At 38.2% G+C, this 26644-nt stretch overlaps 2 protein-coding genes across 3 annotated transcripts; one reads left to right on the plus strand and one right to left on the minus strand.

Annotated features, from left to right (window-relative positions):
• Window positions 1–300: 300 nt before the first annotated feature.
• On the plus strand, window positions 301–11992 carry eevs (2-epi-5-epi-valiolone synthase; the record flags this gene model as incomplete). The annotated part of the gene is made up of 5 exons (XM_080025559.1): window positions 301–443; window positions 2120–2753; window positions 3462–3701; window positions 3860–4112; window positions 11895–11992. The coding sequence occupies 5 exons, from the start codon at window positions 301–303 to the stop codon at window positions 11990–11992; spliced, it is 1368 nt and encodes a 455-aa protein (XP_079881685.1).
• Window positions 11993–16626: 4634 nt separating this feature from the next.
• mitfa (melanocyte inducing transcription factor a) lies at window positions 16627–24818 on the minus strand (the record flags this gene model as incomplete). 2 transcript variants are annotated; one of them, XM_080026854.1, is made up of 9 exons in its annotated part: window positions 24729–24818; window positions 23668–23880; window positions 23472–23567; window positions 23263–23353; window positions 22905–22988; window positions 22477–22533; window positions 21976–22051; window positions 21612–21759; window positions 16627–17019 (listed from the first exon to the last, which is right to left on the minus strand). In XM_080026854.1, the coding sequence occupies exons 1-9, from the start codon at window positions 24759–24761 to the stop codon at window positions 16627–16629; spliced, it is 1191 nt and encodes a 396-aa protein (XP_079882980.1). In that variant the 5' UTR covers window positions 24762–24818. The 2 variants fall into 2 exon arrangements, with proteins under 2 accessions (XP_079882980.1, XP_079882979.1); XM_080026853.1 differs by having other exon boundaries at window positions 23472–23582.
• Between the last annotated feature and the right edge of the window lie 1826 nt (window positions 24819–26644).

The raw sequence follows: 26644 nt of genomic DNA on the forward strand, positions 1-26644 counted from the left end.
TATCAGATGATTTAGTCAGATTCCAGTTTTATAATCATTATGTAATTTGAACTTCCTCACATAGGGGTACTGTACAATTATATAACCACAACCCCATCCATCCCACTCCCCAATTTCACAGTTTCACAAACAGTTATATAAGTGGGGAAAAAAAAGGTAAGTCATGAAGACAATGCTCCTCCCTCTATGGATTCTTCTAAATACTATACCTTACTTAAAGACTCCTGGGGAGGATTCTCATTATACAGATTGGAACCGGCTCCGATCACACCTGTAGCTGTAGCAGTCATCACATCAATAATGGGAAAGGTTCATCTGCAGGATACCGATACCAAAGAAAAGACAACAGAGTTTAACTTAGTGAGAGTCAAAGGAACCTGGAAGCGCAGACTAGAAAATAATGTCAATTTGGACACAGTTGACCGTGTTTCTGCTGCAAAAATGTGAGTACAGAAATGTAAATGACTGTAATGCTGAGCAAAGGTAGGTGGTAACCATTCAAGGGATGTGTGATGTTATGTTTTCTTTTTTAAATTATTTTTTATTTATTTTTCAAGTGTATGTAATCATCTTTTTCTTCAATTTTGCATATTTGTTTAAATGTCTTCATCAAAAATAATGTTTTATTCTATCTGTGACTCCCTTTTAAGTAGATTTATTTAGTTAAAAGGTTAAAAGGTTAAAGGTTAGGTTTCTGAAAATTGATGAGGTTGCATGTTTGCAACTCTTGGTGACTGTAGCACTGTCTGACACATGACCGCAAAATCTATCATTTACAAAATGTGGTTGCTTTAACATCAAGTATTCAGGATTTATTCTTTGGTTAGTTTTTACTTGTAAGTGCACACTATGTACTCAGTGTGTAATAGGACTGCCATGTTTACTGTGTGCAAAATGGTGTCAAAGTTCCATTAAAAGTGAAGAAACACAATGAAAGTTTAATATGCAGTGTCAATACAAAAATTACTTTAAAATCTAAATGACACAAATTGTCCAACTTGAAATAAAATATATATAATGCAGTAAAGGTGTGTGTGTGTTGTTGCCATTGGGTTTCATTAATCATTGCTCAAAAGGGATGTACAGTGAGTCATATACTCATCCAGGGGTTTAGGTTGAAATACATTGCTTTAATAGTGCAAGAGGTTTTACATTTTAAACATTTATAATTTAGGAGGTCAAAATAGAAAACGTTTGACACTATAATATGAATTTAATTGACAGGACACTAGCTTCCAGATCAAAACTAATAATGATAATCTAAAAATATAATTATATCCGTTTTTAACAAGTGACATTTTAATGTTTTTTTTTCTTTATTTACAAACATTGTAGGGGGGGGGTTGGTACAGTGGCCCTGGGAGCTCAACACACTGCCACTGCCAAGGAAACACATCCAAATAGACTAAACACAACCATTTCAGCAAGCATTTTCATTTACTTGAAAATTTGCTTGTGACCTGGCAGTAATGATTTAGTCTATGAACAAACATAGTAAAAGACGATTGTTGTACTTGTATTATACATATATTTAATATGTATAATACAAGTAAAACAATTGTATATATATATACAAGTAAAAAAAATTATATATATATATATATTTGTTTGTTTGTTGCCTTTGTGCGTGTGATGTCTGGTACAGTATTAGATTAATTATGCTGCATTGACAACCATGTCCACCAGATGCCACTGTACGACCTGAGTTTGTCCAATTAAATAGTCAATTAGGCTGATTTGGCTGCAGTTTTTCATATGCACTTCTAAAAGGTATATTCAATTAAACGTAGTTAAATAATAAAAATATGTTCTATTCCCATATATTGACTTTTCTGTGTCCTGTTTCCTTATGGCAAAATGTACTTCTTATTTTGTCTTCAGAAATTAGAAATACTGCTCTTGTCATTGGTGGTACATATTTTGCATCCTGTTCAAAACTAAGGTTGGCTATCTTAGTTTTAGGACTGTTGTATTAGAATGCATTAGTTTCAGCTTGGTGTTCATAATAAAGTCGCAATGAAGTGAATGCAGTGCAAATTATGAAGGATTATTTCAGGAACAGAAATAATTGGTATACCCATTCCATTATATTAAATATTACTTCATGTGTTTTTTGCAGTTATGAAAGCATCACAGAAAAGGGCACCACTTGGACAGTGGTCAGCCCTATCACTTTTACTTACAAGGTAACTGAGACTCAGAGCTTGCTGGACCCGAGCAACGACACCCTCCTGCTGGGCCACATCAGCGACCCGCAGCAGCTGGACGACCTTAAAAAATCAAACAAGCCAATCAAACGCTTTTTGGTCGTCGACCAAGAAGTCTACAAAATCTATGGTCCCAAGCTCCATGTTTATTTAGAGGCCAACAATGTCCTGTTCAAGATCTTGGCCCTTCCCACCACCGAGGAGAACAAATCCATGGAGATGGTCTTGAAGATCCTGGAAGAAGTCAACAGCTTCTCCCTGGATCGCCGCACAGAGCCCATCATTGCCATAGGTGGAGGGGTGTGCCTGGACATAGTGGGCCTGGCCGCCTCTCTCTACAGAAGACGCACCCCTTACATCAGGGTCCCCACCACGCTGCTGTCCTACATCGATGCCAGCGTCGGGGCAAAGACGGGGGTCAATTTTGCAAACTGCAAGAACAAGCTGGGTGCCTACATTCCACCCAGCGCTGCCTTCCTAGACCTGTCCTTCATACAGACTGTTCCTCAACGACACATCTCCAATGGGTTGGCAGAGATGTTAAAGGTACATTCAGTCCCCTGCATGTGGAAGCTGATGCACACTAGAGAATAATCATTCCAGTATCAGCGTGATCATCAGCTAAAACCATCACATTCTTCATGACAATCATAACAAATATAATATAGGGCCCTATTCTGAACGTGATGTATGTGCAGTATTTGAGGTTGAATATAAATCAGAGGGGGTACTGAAAATACCTGAGAATAAAATGTTGGCTACAACCGGTCATTTAAACAGTCAGAGCGATGCTTGCGCTGGTTGTTTCACCACTAAGAAAATAGGGTCCATAATGTTTTATGTGAAAGAAAAACCTTGTATACCAGCAACTCAGATAAGTTACAGGTTTGGCCAGAATTTTCCCACATGCCATTTACAGTAGTTAAGTCAAGGCCATTTCAAATATATACAGTGGATCACAATATCACAAAGACCTGTTTGCATCAGGGGGCTTTACAAATCTGTACATCATACAACATCCTCTTTTCTTAGACTCTATTTTGGAATGGGAAAAAAATTACTCTATTATCAAATAACGATCAACAAATAAATACTTATGCATGTTGATTGTAAAGTAATCAAAGCGAAGTTCCAATTCCACTAATGGTAGCAGAAATTCAAGCTTGATCCATTATTGAGAGATTAAGTAAAGTATTTTATATTTTGGGGTATGAGTCGCTCATTGAAGATTTCCTGCACATTTTTGCTTTGCAGATGGCCTTGATGAAACACAGAGGCCTCTTTGAGCTTCTGGAGAAACATGGTCGTATGCTGTTGGCCACTAAATTCCAGACTGACAGCAGTGTGTACGGGCACAACTGCTCACAGGCTGCATCACAAACAACTCATATTGCCATCACCACCATGCTGGAGGAGCTGGCCCCAAACCTCTGGGAGGATGACCTGAACAGACTGGTGGACTTTGGCCACCTTATCAGCCCGCCATTAGAGATGGCAATTGATCCCTCATTACAGAAATAGCTAAACACTTAAATCCTACTGTACATGTACATTATATTTACTGTAGCTCATATTAGAGTATATGTGTGTCCTTAATACTCCTGAGGTTGGATGGGATCCTCACGTTTTCTCTTTTCACTTTTTTCATACAGGAGGTGCTTCCATCTTTGCTGCATGGCGAAGCAGTGAACATTGATATGTCTTACATGGTTTACGTGTCCAAAGAGAGAGGTCTTTTGACGGAAGAAGAAAAGCAACGGATCATCAGCTGTATGGTGGGCCTGAAGCTGCCAGTCTGGCATGAGGCCTGCACCATGGAACTCATACATAGGTCACTGCAGGACAGACTGAAGCATTCTGGAGGCCTGGTCAGAATGCCTCTACCAGTTGGCATTGGGCAAGCAGGTAAGGGACAGTGGGCCTCATTTATCAACCGTGCATAGACTATGTCCATGCAAACCTCTGCATTTATCAATTTGGACGTGAGTGTAGGGTACAATCAAATCCCACGCTAGCTCTCACCTCGTGTACGCAAGTTTGTAGGCAGCATGGACTTGCAGTGCCGGCTGAGCCACGTAGCTGATGACTTTGTCGGACAATAGTTAGTAGATAATACTACTGCAGTGTTTTTTCAGATGGAGATAAACATATTTATAACTTAAAAATGTGCATCCTATGGTGTGAAACTTAGTAGGAGCGCTGATTCAAAAGTGCGCACACGGGCCACTTTGGAGCGCTGCACGGAACTGCGTAAGGGCAGTTGGCTCGTTTTTGAGCAGTTGGAGGGACTGCAGTGTGGGGGCTGCATTCTTTCATGGATTCTATGTAAAGTATTGAATATGTATGCAGGTGGTAGGCTGCTCTGTATGAGAAAAAGACACTGCACAACATTCTTCTTAACATTTTATTTATTTGACGCACTTGAGATTTTAGTTGATCTTTTAATGTGTCATTGATTGCTATAACTGAGCGATTTATTTCCAAAATTGACCGTCACATTTCTGCAGTTTTTTTCGGGCCAAGACATCTGCAGTAAAGATGGTGGTGGAGCAGGATGGTGGGCGCTCTCAAAGCTGGTTGTTACCTGGCCCTGTGGAGGTTAGTGCAGCTGACGGCTGACCACTCGTGCCAAATGCATCTGTCATAGAGTAAAACGCAAAACCCCCTTAGAGTAGTGCCATCTAATGGCGCTTTTCCACCGCACATGTAGCTCTACTTGACTCAACTCGACTTAACTCAACTTGGTTTGGTAGCAGCACGGGTCGTTTTCCACTGCAAATAGTACCTCCTGAACGTGGGCGGGGTCGTCATACAAAAGGGCAGAAAGCCGACTCCGGAGTCAAGTAGCAAAGCAGAAGTTATGAGAAGTTGTTGTACTATTAACTGAAACAACCGCCAAAAATACGTATGGAAAATGTTTAAGCAATACCCCCCATGTATCTGTTTGCTAAAAGAAGTAGAAGGATATTGCGACGGGCCATTAAAAGAGAGGATTGGTGTCCCGGTGAGTGACTCGGCCAGTCAGCTGTAGGGAATCCGGGATGCGTCACGTACATCCCTATGCACGTTAATACGGGCATCATAAAGTTGTCTATTTTGCGCTTGTTTCAGGATACGTGTTTGCAAAAGCAAGCCGTGTCTCAGCTTGAATATTTTATTGAGGTAATCAGTGCAGTCCGAGGCTTAGTTTAGTTTTAGTTTAGTTTTTAGTTTTATTTGATTAGGACAGTGCATATTAATCAACATGTCAGCAAAGCATCAATGTAAATATGCCGGAGTTAGCATAAATGCTAATTCGCATCCGTAGTCCTAAGGCAAGTCATAATACAATACATCAATATACAACTACTTGAAACAATTTTACACAGTTAATTCACAACTAGCTAAAATACAGTTTTACACTGACACCCAATCAGTATAGGCGGTTAGAAAAGACAAAAGAAACAAAACAACATCAGGAAGAAAAGAAGAGGAAAAAAAAAAAAAAAGTTATGCATGAGAACAGGTCTGGCTTGCTACTAACCACTCTTTGAGGGTCTTTTTAAAGGTAGTGTAGCTGGTACAGTCTCTGACTTGAGCTGGTAATTTATTCCAGGACTGTGTTCCTCTGATGGACAGGACCATTTGGCCAAATTTGGTTCTGCGCCGTTGTATTTCACAGTCACCTCTAGTTATTGCCCTGGTGTTTACTCAAGGGGATTTTTTCTTTATGTAGTTCTGTAGTGGTGGAGGGGCTAGACCGTTTAAAACCTTATAAATTAAACAAACATCCAAAAACTGTTGAAAACTATCCAGGTCCATGATTTTATACTTATTAACAATTTTACAATAGTGGTAGGATATGGGTTTATTGACTAGTATTTTAAGTGTTCTTTTGAATAGAGATTTGATTGGTTTAAGGGTGGTCTCAGATGTGTGTGACCATGTTGTATAACAGTACGAGATATGGGCAAAAATCATTGCATGCATATAAGTCCTTGCCGTCTCCATGGTCAGGAAAGGTCTTATATGCTTGAAGTTGGATAAATTAAATGTAATTGTATTTCTAACCTTCTTAACATGCCGCTCAAAGTTCAGACCAGAATCAAAAATGACCCCTAGGTACTTAAAATGATCAACAACTTCAAGCCTCTCTCCACCCACCATGACAGAAGGTTGCTGTCCGCCTGTTGGCCGTCGAGAGAACAACATACAGACTGTTTTCCTTATATTCAAATGCAGACAGCAGCTCTGGAGCCAATGGGACACTGGTACCATAGCTCCTGAAAGCATTGCAGCAGCTTCTTGAATAGAGCTGGCATGGCAGTACAATACAGCGTCATCAGCATATAGTTGCATATTAATATTTCTACAGACATCTGGTAAATCATTGACATACAGGCTGAATAAAACAGGGCCCAATATCGAGCCCTGTGGTACACCAGCAGTACATGTGAGGTATGAAGACAGAGAATCACCAATTTGAACTGCCTGTTTGCTGTCCGACAGGTATGATTTCATCCAACAGAGGGCATTATTTGAGAAATTAAAATTAGTTAATTTAGCAATAAGCAAGTCATGATTAATGGTGTCAAAAGCACGCTTTAGATCCAAAAATACCGCAGCTACAAAGCCGCCCTGATCCAGCAGATTTTTTAAGTTTTCTAGGAAGTAGCAAGTAGCCGTCTCTGTTGAATGAAATTTCCTGAACCCAAACTGCATTGGATTAAGAGTGGCATAGTCATTATTTAAGTGTTCTGTCAGATTTTTGACGACCCATTTCTCAGCTACTTTTGAAATTATTGGTAAAATACTTATTGGCCGATAATTCTCAGACTTTGTCTTGTCCCCAGCCTTAAAGACTGGGGTGACCCTAGTAATCTTCCATGTTGATGGTACCATTCCTTGTTTTATGGAAAGATTCACAAGATGTGCAATTGGGTCAGCAAGAGCCTCTTTATGGGTCTTCAAAAAGTCACTAGTAAGACCATATGTATCTCTCGCCTTTGAATTTTTTAGAGATGAGATTGTTCTTATTACCTCTGGGACAGATATTTCTTCTATGTTAAATATTGGCTTGCTCGCATCAACAGGATTGTGAGGAATCTGTGTGCGTTTAAAGTGCTTTGTCAGTTCCTCAACTGAGCTAATGAAAAATCTGTTGAGTTCATTTACAATGGTGTCTAGATTGTTAATTAGCTCACCATTTACCTGGAGTTGTAAATCACTCAGATAGTTAGACTTGTCCCGCCTTAATAATTTATTTAGATTATTCCATATTAGCTTTCCATTGCCATTTGCCCGTTTTATTTTCTCAATATAGTATTCTGCTTTCGATTTGCGAGTCATCCTTAAGACTTTATTTCGTAGTGATGTAAAAATGTGTCTGTAACTTGTAGTTTTTGTTTTTAGAGATTGCTTTAAGGCATTATCTCTGTTTTTCATTCATTTTAAAATTTCGTTGTTCACCCAGGGCAGATAATTTTTTTGTTGCTTGGATTTACCTTTTTTTGTAAAGTGTGTTACAATATCATCTATTTTTTTAATGAAGCCATCTGAGCAAGTCTCGATATCATTATTTTCTAGAATATTAGTCCAGTCTACCTTTTGGATTTCCTCTTTCAGGACTTGTTGCTGGCTTTTGGGTATGAAATAATATTGTTGTCCTCTATTGGATACCATTTGGTGCTTCATCTTTATTTTCCTCAAGCACAGGATAAAATTGTGATCTGACAAGCCAGATAATAGATTAAAAGTTTTGGAAATTCTTTCAGGCTTATTAGTAAATATTAGGTCAATTGTTGTATTTGACGTGTTTGTTATTCTTGTCGGTCCTTTTATAATTTGCATCAAGTTGTGCTTGTCTGTAAGCTGTTTCATTTTTTTCTTATCTGATTTGATGTCCCAGTTTATGTTAAAATCGCCAAGAAGGATGATTTCCTTTTTGGAGCCGCAATGATTTAAAATTGTCTTAAGATGGTCATAAAATACATCCTTTGCTGAAGGAGGTCGATACACACAAATTACAGTAAAAGACATTGCAGAACAAAGTGATATATTTAGACCAATACACTCAACATTAACTTCTTTAGGCCACTGTATTAATTCACATTTAAACTTGTCTTTGACATAGATTAATATTCCCCCTCCTCGCCCTATTCCCCTGTCTTTTCGAAATACATTATAACCTGGGATACTGATAGCTGCTGTAGATGATGCTTGTGTCAACCAACTTTCAGATATTCCAAGTATATCAATGTTAGAGTCACTCAATAAATGTTCCATTTGCTCCGTTTTGTTAACAATGCTGCGAATGTTAATATAACCCAGTAGAATTCCACTTGGTTTGGATCTTGAGTCCCAAATGGTTTTGGCATTATTAAGAGTTTTAAAGAAATGCATTTTATGTTGCTTCTTAATTGCCGGATTTAGTGAATTTAGTTTTTTCTTTGTTAGATGAGTTACCTGAGGTTGTAGCACACGTGGACAATCTCCATGTTGTGGTAGTTGTTGCTCATTTTGGCCAGATAGAGATGGAGAAAGCCTGACCTGGTGTGGTGGAAGATGTGGTGAAGGCCTGGTCTGGTGTAGCTGTGGCTCAGCTAGCAGTGGTGGTGACCCAGCTGGTGGTGGTGAGAGCTTGGCCTGGTGTGATGGTTGCCCAGCTAGCAGTGGTGGTAGAGACCCAGCTAGCTGTGGTGGAGGCCCAGATAGCTGTGGTTGAGGCTCAGCTAGCAGTGATGGTAGCCCAGCTAGTTGTGGTGGTGGCCCGGCTAACTGTGTGGGAAACCCAGTTAGCAATGATGGTAGAGGCCTGGTTAGCAGTGGTGGAGGCCAAGCTAACAATGGTAGAAACCCAGTTAGCAATGATGGTAGCCCAGCTAGCAGTGGTGGTAGAGGCCTGGTTAGCAATGATGGTAGCCCAGCTAGCAGTGGTGGTAGAGGTCTGGTTAGCAATGGGGGAGGCCAAGCTAACAATGGTGGAAACCCAGTTAGCAATGATGGTGGCACAGCTAGCAGTGGTGGTAGAGGCCTGGTTAGCAGTGGTGGTGGTGGCTCGGCCAGCAGTTGTAGTGGAGGCCCGGCTAGCAGTTGTGGTGGAGGCCCGGCTAGCGATGGTGGTGGCCCAGCTGGTGGTGGTGGGAGCCTGGCCCGGTATGATGGTAGTCCAGTTAGCAATGGTAGAGGCCCAGCTGGCTGCAGTGGTGGCCCAGTTAGTAGTGGTGGTAGCCCAGTTAGCAGTGGTGAAAGCCCAGCTAGCAGTGGTGGAGGCCTACTTAGCAGTGGCTGTAGCCCATCCAGAAAATCAGAACAAAGGGATTGAGGCCCAGGGTTTACTTCAACATCACCAGCCAGGAGCAGTATCATCAAGAGATGAACAATCCCCATAAAGGAACTAGTTGTAACCGATTGTTCTTCTTTACCTGGGGGTGGCCTGGCATGGCCATAGTCCAATACTCTTGTGTACAAAGCATGTTGGCTCCATTTGGCTGGAAGTAGGGTCAAATCATCCCTTTTCCTTGGATAAATTAGACTCGGAAGAAGATATAGAGTTACAAAGACGATAGACAGAACCGTTGATGGCAAAATCCGAGACCCTTTTTTGTATTTACAGGACTTTTGGCGCAAACCCACAGGACCTGCCAAACTGTGTGGTTGCTCCTCGGGAGCCATCTTGCTTAATGGAGTTCTTGTAATGTAATCGCTCCCTATAATTTCTGTCCCAGCTGGCTACTATAGGCTAGCTGCTAGCTGCCCTACATGTCTCCCCTCCTGTCGTGTAGAGTATGTTTAAAGTAACATCCCCAACAACCAACACAACTGGGTGAGCTTAGCGAATATATGGACATTTCATTTAGTTTTTTCGGATCTGTGATGGAAATCAAATGAAAGAGAGCTGCACGCGACGAGACAAAATACACTCGAAAAGTCTCGGAGAGTTTGGGAGTAAATACAACAGAATGAAGCCGGTAGTCTCTGACCAATCAGTGGCCGGCAGTCTGCCGACATCACATTTTAGCATCAGCTCAGCTCGCTTGGAACCTAGAGCGAGGCGATACCAAAAAAACTGCCGCGAGCAGGGACCAGGTACCATGAAATTGCGGTGGAAATGCCAACAATGCGAGTTGAGTCGAGTCGAGTTGAGCTGATACCATGCAGTGGAAAAGCGCCATAAATGGGCCATTAAATATACCAGTGATTCTTGAGAAGCGGGACAAAAGGACGTCTTCCATATGTAACTGCTGTTATGTTTAAAACTAAAAATATTTAAAATTGTAGATGTTATTAGGGATTAAGATTAGAATGTCTGGAGCACAATTATCCCCTTAAATTTAATTTTATCATTATTATGTCAAATATATGACACTTGTTATCTTCTCACGATGTCCAAAACAGTGTGTCCTCAGAGAAGGTTTCAATCTTTCAGATGTAATAAAAACCATTAAAAAAATGTACTTTAATGATTAAAAAGGGCTTTTTTCACTCTGAATAATCTCTTACATCAATAAAAACAGTTTTTCTACAACACATTCATGTTTTATAAGGATTTTAAGTGGTGGGACCACTTAACTGTAAGTCAACACAGTCAGACATTTCATTATGTAAATGTGATCAAATCAGGCGAAATAAGGTGCAGCTGTCACTTTGAATGACCTCTTGTCACATTCTACCCCTGTAGAGTACATTAGAGTCAGACAGACTCTGATAAGTGTTGTAGTTTTAGAATATTTTACATTCCGAATCTTGAAAGTCCTGTGTCACAACAATGATATGTCAACACCGACTTACAATTTCTGAAGAAGTTATTTGAAATTTTTTGATCATTTTATTTTGCTGAAGTAGTTCATACTAGCACCTAACATCAACAGAAAAACCAAATGGCTACAAGCTAAATTCCATTTGTTATGTTTAAGAAACGTTAAATATGTCAACACCGTCAGACAGGAAATCTGATGGAGTTGACATCTGACGGTGGTGATAGGCCAATGACGGTAAAAAAAAACAAAAGCTGGGAGGTTTCAAAGCTTAGCTCAGTAGATTAGTATATGTTGGATACATACATGTCATTTAATTGTTCAACATTGCACCCTGTTTTGTCCCACTTCTCAAGAATCACTGATGCACGTTCACATCTCTGCAGACGTGTTTTCCTTTCATGGGATAAAAAAAGGCACGCGTAGAAGGTTAATATGAACCATTATTGCTGCCTTCTGACGTTCTTTTATGCCGCTTTTATTGCTGCCAAATGAATTATTGATTTTTTTTCTACTTGCGCAGTCATGGTGTCGATTTCTACCTCAGAGAAGTTCCTCTTCATCGTATTGCGCATCTCCATGCCGTAAAGCCTATGGGCGAGGCCTATAAAGTCAGGAAATATAGGTGCGTGATAATCAATCAATCGATTGTTTTCAGCTGCCGCGTTTATCAACACTTTGGTGTACGCTGAGACTGGCGAGGTACGACCGTTTGATTAATCCCATGTGAAACCTGGGGTACTGTGACTTTTGTGCCAGGATCTGCAACAGTTTCAACGCAAGTTTGATAAATGAGGCCCACTGAGTGTGAGACTGAGCATATTTCAACAACAACCAACAACCAATGCTGTTGTTTTTTCTGCCTAGTCAGTCAGGCTGGAATGTGATGTCATTTTCAAAATCTCTCAGCACCTAATGTGTGTTCTCTTTCCTCTTTTTTCTTTCATTTCAGACATTTTCAATAACACATCTTGTGAGGTCCTTCACAGAGCTTACCAAAACTGGAGTGACGAACTGAGTGTCTCCCCTGACAGCAACGGTGACCCTTGACCTGCCAGTGGTGACTTGTTTACGTTTCAAATAATTGTAAAATAGATTTTAATTAGTTTGAGCAGCTTGCTAATAACTGTCTTGTTACGTCTGTTGAATTCACTTGTAAGTATGTCTCATTAAAGATTTGTACTATAAAACAGGGTGTGTGTATGTTTGTGTGTGTTATGATAATACAGCAATCTCACACATTTTCATGATGACAGCCGCCATTGACACTTGCATTACTAGGATACACATTGCATTAAGCTAAGATAATGTTTAACACAAACAAGCAGTGCAAACAGCATTAATTAGCCTACATCCAACAACAGTTCCACAAAACTTTGTGGGAGAGGTGCTACAATAAATAAATACTTAATAACTTACTTTCTTAATTAAACAGAAAATGTGTATCTTTTTTGTAGGAACACTGAGGATAGTTCACATCCAGGTTGGTCTACGCAAAAGAGAGCTGTATTAGATGACTCGTAAGCAGTGAAATAAACATTTAACTCAATTTAAAACAACTCACAACCACGTATGTAAAACGTACTTGGTGATGGGGAGAATAATTCAGTGACTTGCTGGCAAACCAACAGCTCCCATGATGCATTTATGAAGTTATCGTCAATGAACGATAACTTCTGCTCCTAGACGTTTCAAAATCCTGCTGACAGAGCCTATAGCCTCTTGTTCAATAAATTGTCTAAGACAACTCCTAGAACAGGATTTGAGTTTTTACCTTGCCAGGGGTTTGACTTCTGGCCAGCAGCCAAGTAACATTCAACACATTTTTCAAGAAATTCTGCAAAGACAAAAATTTGGATGGAATAGGTCTTAAAGATAACTCTTTATTGGTAACTTACTTGTGTATACCATAGTTGACACTTGTAGCTACCATGGATTTGTATCATTTGTCCTGGGTATGTCATTTTGACAAACCAAAATGATTGTTTGAATCTGTTGCAATTAAGACTTCTTCAATTCAGTTTATTTAAGAAATACAGTGCAAATTAATAAAACACATGGTCATACATGGGTTAAAAAATGCCAGAATTAGCCAAAAGGCTATTTTTCATCTGTAGTCAAGCAGGCTTTACAAGAAGTTCAGGCCTTGTGGAGGTCACCAAATTGTATTATACACAAGTACTACTAATTCTAACCCCCGACATTACAGTATTTATTTCAAAACAGGCTTTCTTTTTTTTAATTAACAAAGTCTGAGAAATAATTATAAATTCTTTAACATTAGAAAAAAACATTTTGGTTCATCATAAAGAGGAAGACTTCATTTGACCATTTTAATTTTTTTAAATACTTAAAACAGACATTATTTGTTCCAGTTCTCTTCCATTACCTATTTATGAAAATTGGAATTTCATGCCCAGGACATGTTTGTCATCTTTGATAAATGTCGGTGTGTGGTACATATTTTTCAGAATACATTTTACTATTATTTTACAATATTAAAGGGGAAACAAAATGACAGTAAACCAACCAAAACAATTGTTTCTGACAGTCGTCATGCTGCCCTGCAAAAGTCATAGTAATAGTTGTGGTCAGATGCATCTATGGATGGACTGTAGTTTTCACACAAGAATCACCAAACCAAAATGTTATTTTTTATTATTTTCATTTTAAAGCACTATACACATACGTATATATCAACATTTAAAATGGTTTCAAACATTTCTGACATCTAAAATGAATCTTCCCCTCCCCCTCTTCACACATCCACGCAGAGCTTACTTATGCTATCAGCAGTCAGTGCTGAAAAAGTAATATATAAAGATATATTTCGGGCAAAGGCTGCTGGTTAGCATAAACCACTTCTTTTTTTACATGTATTATAGATTCTGGATGTTCATGTATATACAGGTTCCTCTCATATAATTAGCATATTGTGATAAAGTTGATTATTTTCCATAATGTAATGATAATAATTTAACTTTCATATATTTTAGATTCATTGCACACCAACTGAAATATTTCAGGTCTTTTGTTGTTTTAATACTGATGATTTTGGCATACAGCTCATGAAAACCCCAAATTCCTATCTCAAAAAATTAGCATATCATGAAAAGGTACTCTAAACGAGCTCTTAACCTAATCATCTGAATCAACTAATTAACTCTAAACACCTGCAAAAGATTCCTGAGGCTTTTAAAAACTTCCAGCCTGGTTCATTACTCAAAACCGCAATCATGGGTAAGACTGCCGACCTGACTGCTGTCCAGAAGGCCATCATTGACACCCTCAAGCAAGAGGGTAAGACACAGAAAGAAATTTCTGAGCGAATAGGCTGTTCCCAGAGTGCTGTATCAAGGCACCTCAGTGGGAAGTCTGTGGGAAGGAAAAAGTGTGGCAGAAAACGCTGCACAACCAGAAGAGGTGTCTGGACCCTGAGGAGGATTGTGGAGAAGGGCCGATTCCAGACCTTGGGGGACCTGCGGAAGCAGTGGACTGAGTCTGGAGTAGAAACATCCAGAGCCACCGTGCACAGGTGTGTGCAGGAAATGGGCTACAGGTGCCGCATTCCCCAGGTCAAGCCACTTTTGAACCAGAAACAGCGGCAGAAGCGCCTGACCTGGGCTACAGAGAAGCAGCACTGGACTGTTGCTCAGTGGTCCAAAGTACTTTTTTCGGATGAAAGCAAATTTTGCATGTCATTCGGAAATCAAGGTGCCAGAGTCTGGAGGAAGACTGGGGAGAAGGAAATGCCAAAATGCCTGAAGTCCAGTGTCAAGTACCCACAGTCAGTGATGGTCTGGGGTGCCATGTCAGCTGCTGGTGTTGGTCCACTGTGTTTTATCAAAGGCAGGGTCAATGCAGCTAGCTATCAGGAGATTTCAGCACTTCATGCTTCCATCTGCTGAAAAGCTTTATGGAGATGAAGATTTCATTTTTCAACAAGACCTGGCACCTGCTCACAGTGCCAAAACCACTGGTAAATGGTTTACTGACCATGGTATTACTGTGCTCAATTGGCCTGCCAACTCTCCTGACCTGAACCCCATAGAGAATCTGTGGGATATTGTGAAGAGGGGGCGACTGTGGCTCAGTTGGTAGAGCGGGTCGGCCGATGATCAAAGGGTTGGAGGTTCGATCCCCGCCCTGCCACCTGTGTCATAGTTCTTGTGTCCTTGGGCAAGACACTTCACCCACCTTGCCTCGTGTGAATGTCGATAGTTAGCCTGCTATCGGTGTATGAATGTGTGTGTGAATGGTAACGTGGGAAAGGAAAACAGGTCTCCCTTGCAAAAGAGTCTTCGGACTCAATGGGATTTACCTGTATAAATAAAGGTTAAAGAAAGAAAGAGGAAGTTGAGAGACACCAGACCCAACACTGTGAATGAGCTTAAGGCCGCTATCGAAGCATCCTGGGCCTCCATAACACCTCAGCAGTGCCACAGGCTGATTGTCTCCATGCCACGCCGCATTGAAGCAGTCATTTCTGCGAAAGGATTCCCGACCAAGTATTGAGTGCATAACTGAACATAATTATTTGAAGGTTGACTTTTTTGTATTAAAAACACTTTTCTTTTATTGGTCGGATGAAATATGCTAATTTTTTGAGATAGGGATTTTTGGTTTTTCTTTACTTTTTTTGCCAAAATCATCAATATTAAAACAATAAAAGGCTTGAACTACTTCAGTTGTGTGTAATGAATCTAAAATATATGAAAGTCTAATGTTTATCAGTACATTATAGAAAATATTGAACTTTATCGCAATATAATATGCTAATTATATGAGAAGGACCATATATATATATATATATATATATATATATATATATATATATATATATATATATATATATATATATGATATCAGCACTTCATTAGATTTAACAAACCTTATTATAATAAAATAAGTTTGGTACAATGAACAAGGTATAAATTAATGTACTTTTGGTCAATTGTGGACCCAAAACAACTCTGATTTTATTTTTTTCTTTGGTAACCTGACCCACAAAAAAATCTATATTGTCATTGACTACTTTTCCTTCCTTCATTTGCCTTTACTCCCCAAAACTAGCTCATAAAGTACAAATTAATATAAAGATGTGAGTCTGACATCATTTTTAAATAAGAAAAGATCAATACTGTGTGTTTATGGGCTGGAAAACATTACAAGACTCCTTGGGTAGAAACCAAACTCTGCTATAAATCTCAAACAAAATGAGTTCTCTGTGAAAATAGATTAAAAATAAATAAATAAAATGATAATAATAATATAATAAAATATCATAATAATATAATAAAATACATAAAACGTAATGGTGACAATAAAACTGCTAATTTGGTTAATGTTTGTTATTTCTTCAGATTAAGAATATGGGATAAGAAATCAAATAAATTAAAATATGTTTGGAAACAGTTAGGTATATGCAACTATGTGCAATGCGTGATCCTTTAATATTTAAACATTTATATTTTGTACATCATCTTACAATGGTTTTTCTTTCTTGCCATGGACAGTTCAGTACAGAGTTCAATCAGTCAGACAATATTTTTCTATTAGAGTTCAGAAGAAATGGACAAAAATAACTTATTCAGTTGCTATCTCCACTTCTACCTTAAATCACTCAGTGGTGACATGCCTCATTGATGGGATGCTACAGATAGAAAAGTGTCTGTGTGAAAATGCTAACAGCCTTGCTCCTTCTCATCCATACTAGAGCTGGAACTATGGTGGCTGCTTCCATGGTTGGAGCTATCTGGGGAGATTGAGGATAGCAGAGGATCACTTGGGGAAATTGGCGACAGGGTGTCCCTTACCAAGTCCTTTATTTTACAGCTCCTGGAGTGTCCATAGGGGCCAGGGGACCCAGGGTCTACAGGAATCTGGTCGAATGTGATGGTGCCGTTGTTGAGGTCCAGTGTAGTGGGAGGGGACATGTCAGGAGCCGAGCTGTACAGATCTGAGGGGCAGTCGCTGAGAGCGGGCTCCTGTTTGATCCGGGCCATCAAATCAGACGTACAGACAGATGGGGATGGCACCACAGCAAGACCATGAGCACGGGCCTGCATCTCCAACTCCTAGACAAATAATGCAAACAAACAAGATGTGATGAAGACAAAAATCAAGAGCAAAAATTTCCATGCAATCAAGGAATATTTACGTCAATTTTCACAACCATTTAACATAATTGCAATATCAGAAACCTGGATCAACCCTGAAAAGGGGGTGGACTTTGATCTAGATGGCTATGAACTGAACTACAGAAGCAGAGAACAAGACTGGAGGAGTTGTGGCTCTGTATGTGGATATAAACCTTAATTGCAAGGTGGTTGATGAAATGACAACTGCAATCGGAAATGTATTAGAATGTCTAACTGTTGAAATCTGCATGGAAAATAAGAAGAATGTGATTGTTAGTTGTATTTATAGAGCACCGGGTTCTGATATTGACATATTCAAGGAATGGATGGAAAAAATGTACACATTGTCAAAGCAAAAGGTCATATTTATCTGTGGGGATTTTAATATAGATCTTCTTAATCCCAATAATCACAAACCAACTGATGACTTTATCAATACAATGTACAGTCTCTGTCTCTATCCAAAAATCACCAGACCAAGCAGGATCACATCTCACTGTGCCACATTGATAGACAACATATTTACAAACGTTATAGACAATAATACAATAAGTGGATTAATGATCAATGACATCAGTGACCATCTGCCAGTATTTCTTGTGTACGATAACAACTACAAGAGGGAAAAAAGGGAAAAACGGGAGAGTACATTCAAGTACAGAAGAGTACGGACAGAAGAGGCAATAAACACTTTAAAAAATGAATTATTAAATCAAAATTGGGAACCATTATATAAAGAAGAAAATATTGATAAAGGTTATGAAATATTATTGGGGATATTTAAATTGTTGTATGATAAATATTGCCCAATAAAATAAATTAAAATGAAATTAAAATATTCAGATAGTCCATGGATAACTAAGGGATTACAAAATGCCTGCAAAAAGAAAAATACACTATATAAAGAATTTATAAAGCTTAGAACCAAAGATGCTGAACATAAATATAAGAAATATAAAAATAAACTAACTAACATTATGAGAATTAGTAAGAAAGAATATTATAGAAAATTAATAGATAATAATAAAAACAATATTAAAGGTCTATGGAAGATACTGAATAATGTTATTGGAAATGGTTCTAGACAAGTTAATTATCCGCATGAGTTTATTGAAAATGATATGACTATTGATAATATGGATGATGCAGTAAATGGCTTCAACCAATATTTTGTAAATGTTGGACCAATACTGGCTGAAAAAATACCTGTTCCTGTGAGATCTGATGACAGGATTAATGATTTCATAGACATTAATCCAAAATCAATGTTTCTAACAGCAGTGGAAGAGAGTGAAATTATAGAGATTGTCAATAAATGGAAAAATAAAACTTCTACTGACTATAGTGACATTGATATGAGAATAGTCAAAGAGGTAATTCACGGAATTTCGAAGCCATTAACGCACATCTGTAATTTATCATTTAAAACTGGTAAATTCCCAAGAAAAATGAAAATTGCAAAAGTCATACCGCTGTACAAAACTGGAGACAAACACCACTTCACAAACTACAGGCCTATTTCACTGCTTCCTCAATTCTCAAAAATCTTAGAAAAAGTATTCGCTGCTAGACTTAATAAATTCATCAATAAACACAATTTACTAACTGACAGCCAATACGGATTCAGACCCAACCGATCCACTTCATTAGCAGTCATTGAGCTAATTGAAAAGATTACAAATTCCCTGGACCAAAAGAAATATGCAGCTGGTGTTTTTATTGATCTCAAAAAAGCATTTGATACCATAAATCATGATATATTAATTAATAAATTAGAACGGTATGGTATCAGGGGGGTTGTATTAAAGTGGCTGAGGAGCTATCTACAGAACAGGCAACAGTTTGTGAAGATGGGTGAATACGTGTCAGCTTGTTTGGACATTGCTTGTGGGGTCCCCCAGGGGTCAGTGTTAGGGCCAATTCTTTTTATTCTCTACATAAATGACATATGTAAAACATCAAATATTTTACAATTTGTGTTATTTGCAGATGACACAAATATTTTTTGTACGGGAGAGGACTTGCAGCAGCTTCTGGAGTCAATTACATCTGAAATGAGCAAATTAAAAAGGTGGTTTGACAATAATAAATTATCATTGAATTTAAGCAAAACAAAAATCATGTTGTTTGGAAATTATAATTTAAATAGTGATGTAAATGTCAAGATAGATGGTGTTAATATTGAAAGAGTGTATGTAAATAAATTCCTGGGTGTGACAATAGACCACAAGCTATGCTGGAAACCTCACATAAAACATGTTAAATCTAAACTGTCACGAAGCATCTCAGTCCTGGGTAAAGCAAAGCATATATTGGATCACAAATCATTGCATATTCTTTACTGCTCAATGATCTTACCTTATTTAAATTACTGTGTGGAGGTCTGGGGGACCACTTACAAAAGCTCACTGCAACCACTAGTCACACTTCAAAAACGAGCCATAAGAATAATCAATAAAGCTGGATATTATGATCACACCAACCTCCTCTTTTTACATTCCCGTATCATAAAGTTCAATGACCTGGTTGAATATCAAGTTGCACAAATCATGTTCAAAGCTAGAAATAAACTGCTACCAGGTAACATACAAAAACTTTTCTTTGACCGAGAGGGGGGTTACAATTTGAGGCAACAGTTAAACTTTAAGACACTGGCGGTACGCACGACTTTAAAATGTCATTGCATCTCAATTGGGGGTGTGAAACTGTGGAATGGGATGAGCACGGAGCTAAAGCAATGTCCAAACATGATCCAGTTTAAAAAAAGGTTCAAAGCAATGATTTTCATAAGGTACAGGGATGAGGGTGTGAAGTAAGAAGGTAATTATAATTATATGGATATATATACTGATTGTATAGATATGTATGTAGATATGGATATATTGATTGTTTATAAATATAAATATAGATATATGCATTGTATAAATATATAAAATATAAAAAATGTATAGTATATTAAGTTGTATGTAAATGGCAAATATAGTATCGCCAATAGTACAGAGAATATATGGATAAGAGAAGCGAATATAATTATTATTTTTATTTTATTTTATTTTTTTTTTTTTTTATTTAATAAATATTTAGATTTTTAATTTTTTTAAGGAAAGGGGTAGGATTAAATAAGTGTATACTTCTTCCTGCTCCTTTTCAGGCATATCTCAACAACACAGATAATTTTTTTTTTTTTTTTTTGTTTTTTTTGTGAAAACATAATTTTTGTTTATTGTATTTCCATGCTTTTCATTTTGTTTTGTATGTGGATATGTCTGAAATAAACTAAATCAAATCAAATCAAAGACAACACATTTGTTATCTAACATTGCACACATTTTTGACATGCTGATGTTTAGCAGGTATAAAGTAAACTGTGTTCACCATCTTATTTAAGCGTGTTTGCATGCTAATATTAACACTTAACTCAATTCAGTATTCAGAATATTCTTTTTGTTTCTTTTGTTAAAGTAGCTTGAACTGCAATACATTGTGTCAGCAAATACAAATTAAGATTACAAGTTATACAACAATTGCAATATACAAATTAAACGCTAATTTAAAATAAATTATCAAATTATTTGAACTTTGACCTAGTTGGCCGCTGATCCTTCAAAGCGCAACCGGTGTGATACCAGCTGTAAGCTACGTGACGTTGTCAAAGCGAGGCAAACTAAAAGCGGCACTAAGCGCAGCAGGGATAGAGAGATGGAGGAAGAATAATTATGTTTCCCTTCACTTTATAACACAAAATTAGCGCGATCTCGGAAGGAAAAGCATTTATTGGCGAAATGCTAACATTATCTTAGCTTAACTGTTTGTGTACGTTCGCTATGCTGCACTGCTATTTGCCCATGAACAGTGGCTGGCTTGCGTCATGAGAATACCCAGTCAATAATGGATATATGGGCACAAAAGACAATCAATATTGGATCTTTGTATGGATTTATAAGTTCCCGAAAATGTGTGTTTTTTAGAGCGAGTATTCGAATACTGGCTCGGAAAAACCAACGAGTATTCGAAGCCTTTAAAATGGTATTCGGGACAGTTATTCCCACAGTTACCTGATGGGAATGCCATTCGTTTTGCAATCAAAAATATACTATAGTATAGCCTACATTGAAACTTTGACCTGATGATGCAGCCACATGAAGAGTTAAGAGATTGGCCAAAGTTATTGCAATTCACCCTGTGGCATGAATGTTCACACCAAAGTAGTTGAGACGTTTAACTCAAGACCCTGAATGTCAAGCTCATTGGGTTACTATAGAGAAAAAAAGTCAGGTGACCACCTCAATCCTTGAATTCATGTTTGGGAACCTGTTTCAAACTGCTTGAGAATCCATACATAATTACAATGTGCATAGCCACATAACTAACACTGTCACTGCTACCTTTAACCTCTGGTAGATGAATAAAAATACCCTAATATTCCAATGCTGCTTGCACTGTATTAGAACTGGGGCTTATTTGTTCTCAGTTTGCTGTACTGTAGGCTCTCGTTCAATGGTTTGTTCCACTTAAGACAGAAGACCTACCTGTATACGAAGCAAAAGATGGCGGTTTGCGTGTTCGATCTTCCTCTGTCTACACTCCAGATCCTTGGCTCTCTGCTGCTCCCGCTGTAGCCTCCTGATATAGTCCACGGAAGCTTTCAGAATGGTGCCCTTATTCCAGCGCATGTCTCTGGGGTATATAGGAAACAAATGGTCTACAGTCAGAGTCAGCTGACCACAACAGCATAGGACTTCTTACGATTTACAGATGTTTGGCCATGTTAAGAGGAAGCCATTAAGGACAAAGACAGACAGACGGAGAGACAGACAGACATAAAGCTGGATATATAGGACAGGCATCTATAACGTAAAAACATAGTAAAAAACAACAAACAAAAAAACGTACGGATCATTTGACTTGGGTATCAAGGTTCCCAGCTCTTTGATGCGATCGTTTATGTTGAATCTCCGTCTACGTTCAACTAAAAATTTTGAAATAGAAAACACAATAAGAACAACAGCACTGTTAAGCAGTCGTTGTATGTTTAATTAGTCTACAGGACATACATTCACTGAAAATAAGTTTTTAAAAACAACTCAACCCTTTTTTTTTTCTTACAAATGAAAAAAAAACTGTCTAAAACTTTGAATACTGTTTTGATAAATTATTTTAAATATAATTAATAGACATGTCAAAAATTAAAACAAATACATAACATTTACAATAACATTGAAAAATAATACTTAATAAGTTATATTAGGAAATCAAGGCAGTTTTGGTATTTTTTAGAAACCTCTAAAGATGCCTGCTCTCTAAAACCCCTTTGCCATAGAACTATACATTAATGTAATCAAAATTAAGGAAATTAGCTGGGGAAAACATTGGATTATTTTTTTACTGACTCACTTAAGTTGTGGTTGTCTTTCTTTTGTCTCTCTTTAGCAAGAGCACGGACTTCAGCCTCTGTGAAACAAAGACAAATGTTGAATCTCAGCACCTTGAAAAGCATTATAGTTTGATCAAGCATGAATGGAATAACATTTTTAGTATTTCACATACTTGATAGGAAAGCTGCGAACAACTAGAACATTTCAAACATGCTTAGTTTTACTGGGTTACCAATACTGATGAGATATAACTTATGTAAAGCTAAAAACAGGTCAATAAACTTCTGAAATTCTTAAACAAAAGCACAATTCATATTGTGTGCGATTTAGTCATACACGAAACGATTTATATAGTATAATGTATAATTTTAATGTATAATTTCTGAAAATCAAATGGAAATCAGCTTTGACAATACATCATATTTTTTCACATTTTGCTTTGCTTACCTACTGGATAGCCCTCTTGCCTTTGATAGTTTTCATACTGGCTACAGGATCCAGACTTTTCCAGTACATGCTTCATGCCAGGAGCTGGAGTAATTTTTAGGAAATGAATAGACTTCATATTATCTTGTGCATTTCATAAATTGCACACAATATTTACATAGGCCTAATCATACTTTCACCTTCCTTATTCTTCTGACTTTCAAATTATTCCCAGTGTGAATTTACATGAAACATTTAGTCTTTGCCTCCAACCTTAACTCAACCCAAATGATACCTCAGTAGGCCTATAGTGAATCAACATGTAGAAAGAATAACCATCAACCAGGATATACGTTATGGATGTTTCTGCGTGGTTTACCTGAGTATTCTCTCTTAATGTTGGACTGACAGGAGTTGCTGATGCCGAGGCCTGAAAGTGGAAGTCCTTGGTTGCCGTACACATCGAGAATCTTGTTTTTAAATTCAAAGAATGGAAGAAAGAGTTGGTTCTTTGCAAAAAAAAGTCAAGATACTCTGAATACCTGCAGTCATAGTTTCAAGTGTATCCTTTTATCTTTTTAAAATTACCTGGTTGTTCATTTGGAGTCCTGGGTCCATAAGTCCAAGTACATCGTCATTGTAACTGGACTCCAAGCTTATTATGTCATCAATGACATCATCCATCTGTAAAGGACAAAACTACATCAGTTTCAATAACCGAAGCTCCTCAGAGTGTCTGAATGAAATCAAATTCAAAATGTTTGATATTGAGAAGGGCCTATACCTCTTTCTCACAGTTGGAGCTGAGGGTAAGCAGGGCCATGGGACTGTTGGGGGCGCTGTTGCCGGGCCCGGGTGGCATGCCGTGTTCAGGGGGCTGGCTGGGGCACTGGCTGCCAGCTTTACCCCCCAGGGTGGTGGACAGATACTGCCTCACCTGCTGCCTCTGAGCCTGCTGGAGGTGGTACTTGGTGGGATTCTCCAGATGGGAAGGCACCTATATGAGCAGGACGTAAACGTTATAGCCAGGGAGGTGGAGTGTGTGGATCACAAACAATGGCAAGTTCATAAAAATAAGAAAACATGAATAATGATTAGAAAAAAAGTTGCTTTAAGAAAACATAAAATAGTGATTTTCTTTTTATCATTTGAATGTGTAGACGACAGTATAATACTGTAGAAGTTATTAAAGTAATGGAAATCTAAAGACAGTCGATTCGATTCAGTTTCATGTTCCGAGTTTCCATTTTAAATCCCAAATGTACAAAGCAGAAATGTGTTTAAACACACCTCTTTGCCCTTACATTACAATCCAATTATTGACATCACCAAGCAATGACTATTCAATGTTCATTAAATCTGAAAGGACTATTTAGAGCAGACTCTCATTTGCAATGATGTCGAGAAAATACATCACACAATTTACAAGCGCAACAACAAGAGCAATAAAAACAATCTGACCAGTTAAAACAGAATTAAAATACTTAAAAGATAGAAGGTGTAAATTAAATTGAAGGACCAATCTCCAATGTGCAGTGCAGACACTATGGAGCTGCGCAGTTGTGTCACATGATCAATAACTAGCTAAAGTCCATGCAGCTCCTCAACAACACATGCAGCAAAATAAAAACTATTTTGATTAAAAGCCATTCTCTGTTCCTGTATTCACTTTCCTCAGCATGAACATTCCTGAACGGTGTTGAGCTAGCATAGATAAGAGTTAATGAGGGATGATGACAGTCTTTTACAGTATATTGTCAAAATAATGATATTATACAATTATAGATATACAATTAAGTCCATCAATCTTTTCTTTGAGATAATAACAAAAACAATCCATCTCACCTGATAGTGGCTGTATTCGAGCATCTCCAACATGTTACTTGAGTAGTAAGAGACAAAAGACAATCTACATACAATATATAATCCCTTTCTCTTGTTGGCCTACTCTGTAGAGGGTAAACTAGCATGTGCCAATCTGAGAGCACTCCCTATAGCACTGCTTCATTTACCAAGGCTTTAAGGCTCATTAGTTATGCAAGTTAAGAAATGGAGGAGGACATTGAGACTCATCCTCCTTCTTCTGCTGTGTTGTTCCAGCTTAACTATGAGTTTATGACTTTATAGAGCACATTTGACGTCACCACCTCTGGTGCACAAAGGACTCTTTTTACTGGATGGCCAGTAGTCTGCGAACTGTAGCTTGCTTAAGGCCAACTAACGTTTAATCTTTAGTTCTGCTCGTCTGGTATAAAACATTATTTGTTCTAAGTACCAGAAACACAATTGACAACACTGTTTGACTGCGAACTAGCCATACGGAAACCCATATTAGTCCATGAGCCAGGGCCCCAAATTTGGGCCATCGGTATCATCTGGGGGGACAAATGCTATCATTGTTTTTTGGCAAGATATAAACCCCTTGTATTAGAAAAATCACGATAGCAGTGACGAGGTGGTAGCGAAATCTCTTTTTTCAGCTCATGAAGTTACTAACCCCCTAAGATAAATTGCGTTTTTGGGATCCGGTGTATCTGTATCTGGTTTAGGCTCATGGTAGGGATATTGTATATATTCTATAATATGATGCTTGGTATCACTGGAAAGGGGACATTTGAGGCTATAATTTAAGCCCAGTACTGAATCTGGCTGACAAACACAGAGGTCACACACATGACTTCTTTAAACCAGAAATATAACACATTTTCTCACAAGTTCCGCCGAAACAGTATGCTTTCTTTAATTCCTGTTGAATGAACGAACACCAGGGACACAAAACTCAACAACTTCAATGCTCAAGGCACTGATGATTCATAAAATGTATAATATACCCATACTATTTATTTGTGAGAGGTGATTGTGAGCCTTAAATTAGACTTGTGCAACAAGCACAGTGGATAGAATGGACAAATAGGGAGCCCTTATTAGTCCAGCAGATAAGTGAATGCAGGGCCGACGGACTGGGTAGAAAAGTGATACAGTCGTGGGGGGGCCCAAGGCAGAGGGGGGCCCATAATTTTTTTTTTTTTTTTTTTAACAAGCTAAATGTGTGGCCCCGATCTTTGAAGGCCCTGAACAATGCCATTCCAAAAAAAGAAATAATTGACTGGCTCGTGATAGGCCCCTGACCCTTGCAAGGAGATCAGGGGCCTGCGCATGACTAAGCCATGTATGCGGGAGAGTAAGCAGGAGCAAGCCAACATTGAATTGAACTGGTGGAGAAAATAAATGCAGCGATGTTTCTATGGGGATATTTAGCTGTACAGAAATAAGTGCTGGCAAAGCTAGGACAGTTTAAGACTCCACATCACTGTGGCAACACAACCTATCTATCAGCTCAGACAGCGCAAAGAAAAGTCTGATGAATACATGAGAGTGATGGCCCCTGCAAGTTTCAGTAAGTTTAAAGAAGGGCCACACTGTTACTGCCTTTGAAATGCATTTCGACATTTTAAGGGGAAAACACATTGTATTTATTATTTCAACTATTGAGTTATTTGTAGAACAGCATGCTAGTGTAGGCCAACAAGATTGATTTTCTGAATTTTCAATGCTGCTTTATTTTTATGTTTTAAATTGGGAAAGACATGTTCCAAAACAACCTGTATTTAAAAAGAAATCAAGCAAGTAGGCTAATAATAACCATTAATTAATTATAGGCTATCGCATCACAGTAGGCCTATTGTCCACAATAATCACAGCCCCCCATCCATAAAGGAACTTTAAAAAGTTTAATTTGCACTTGATGTGCCTACACAAGT

Source organism: Ammodytes marinus, assembly GCF_949987685.1.
Source record: "Ammodytes marinus genome assembly, chromosome: 4".
In the NCBI taxonomy this organism is placed as follows: Eukaryota; Metazoa; Chordata; class Actinopteri; order Uranoscopiformes; family Ammodytidae; genus Ammodytes; species Ammodytes marinus.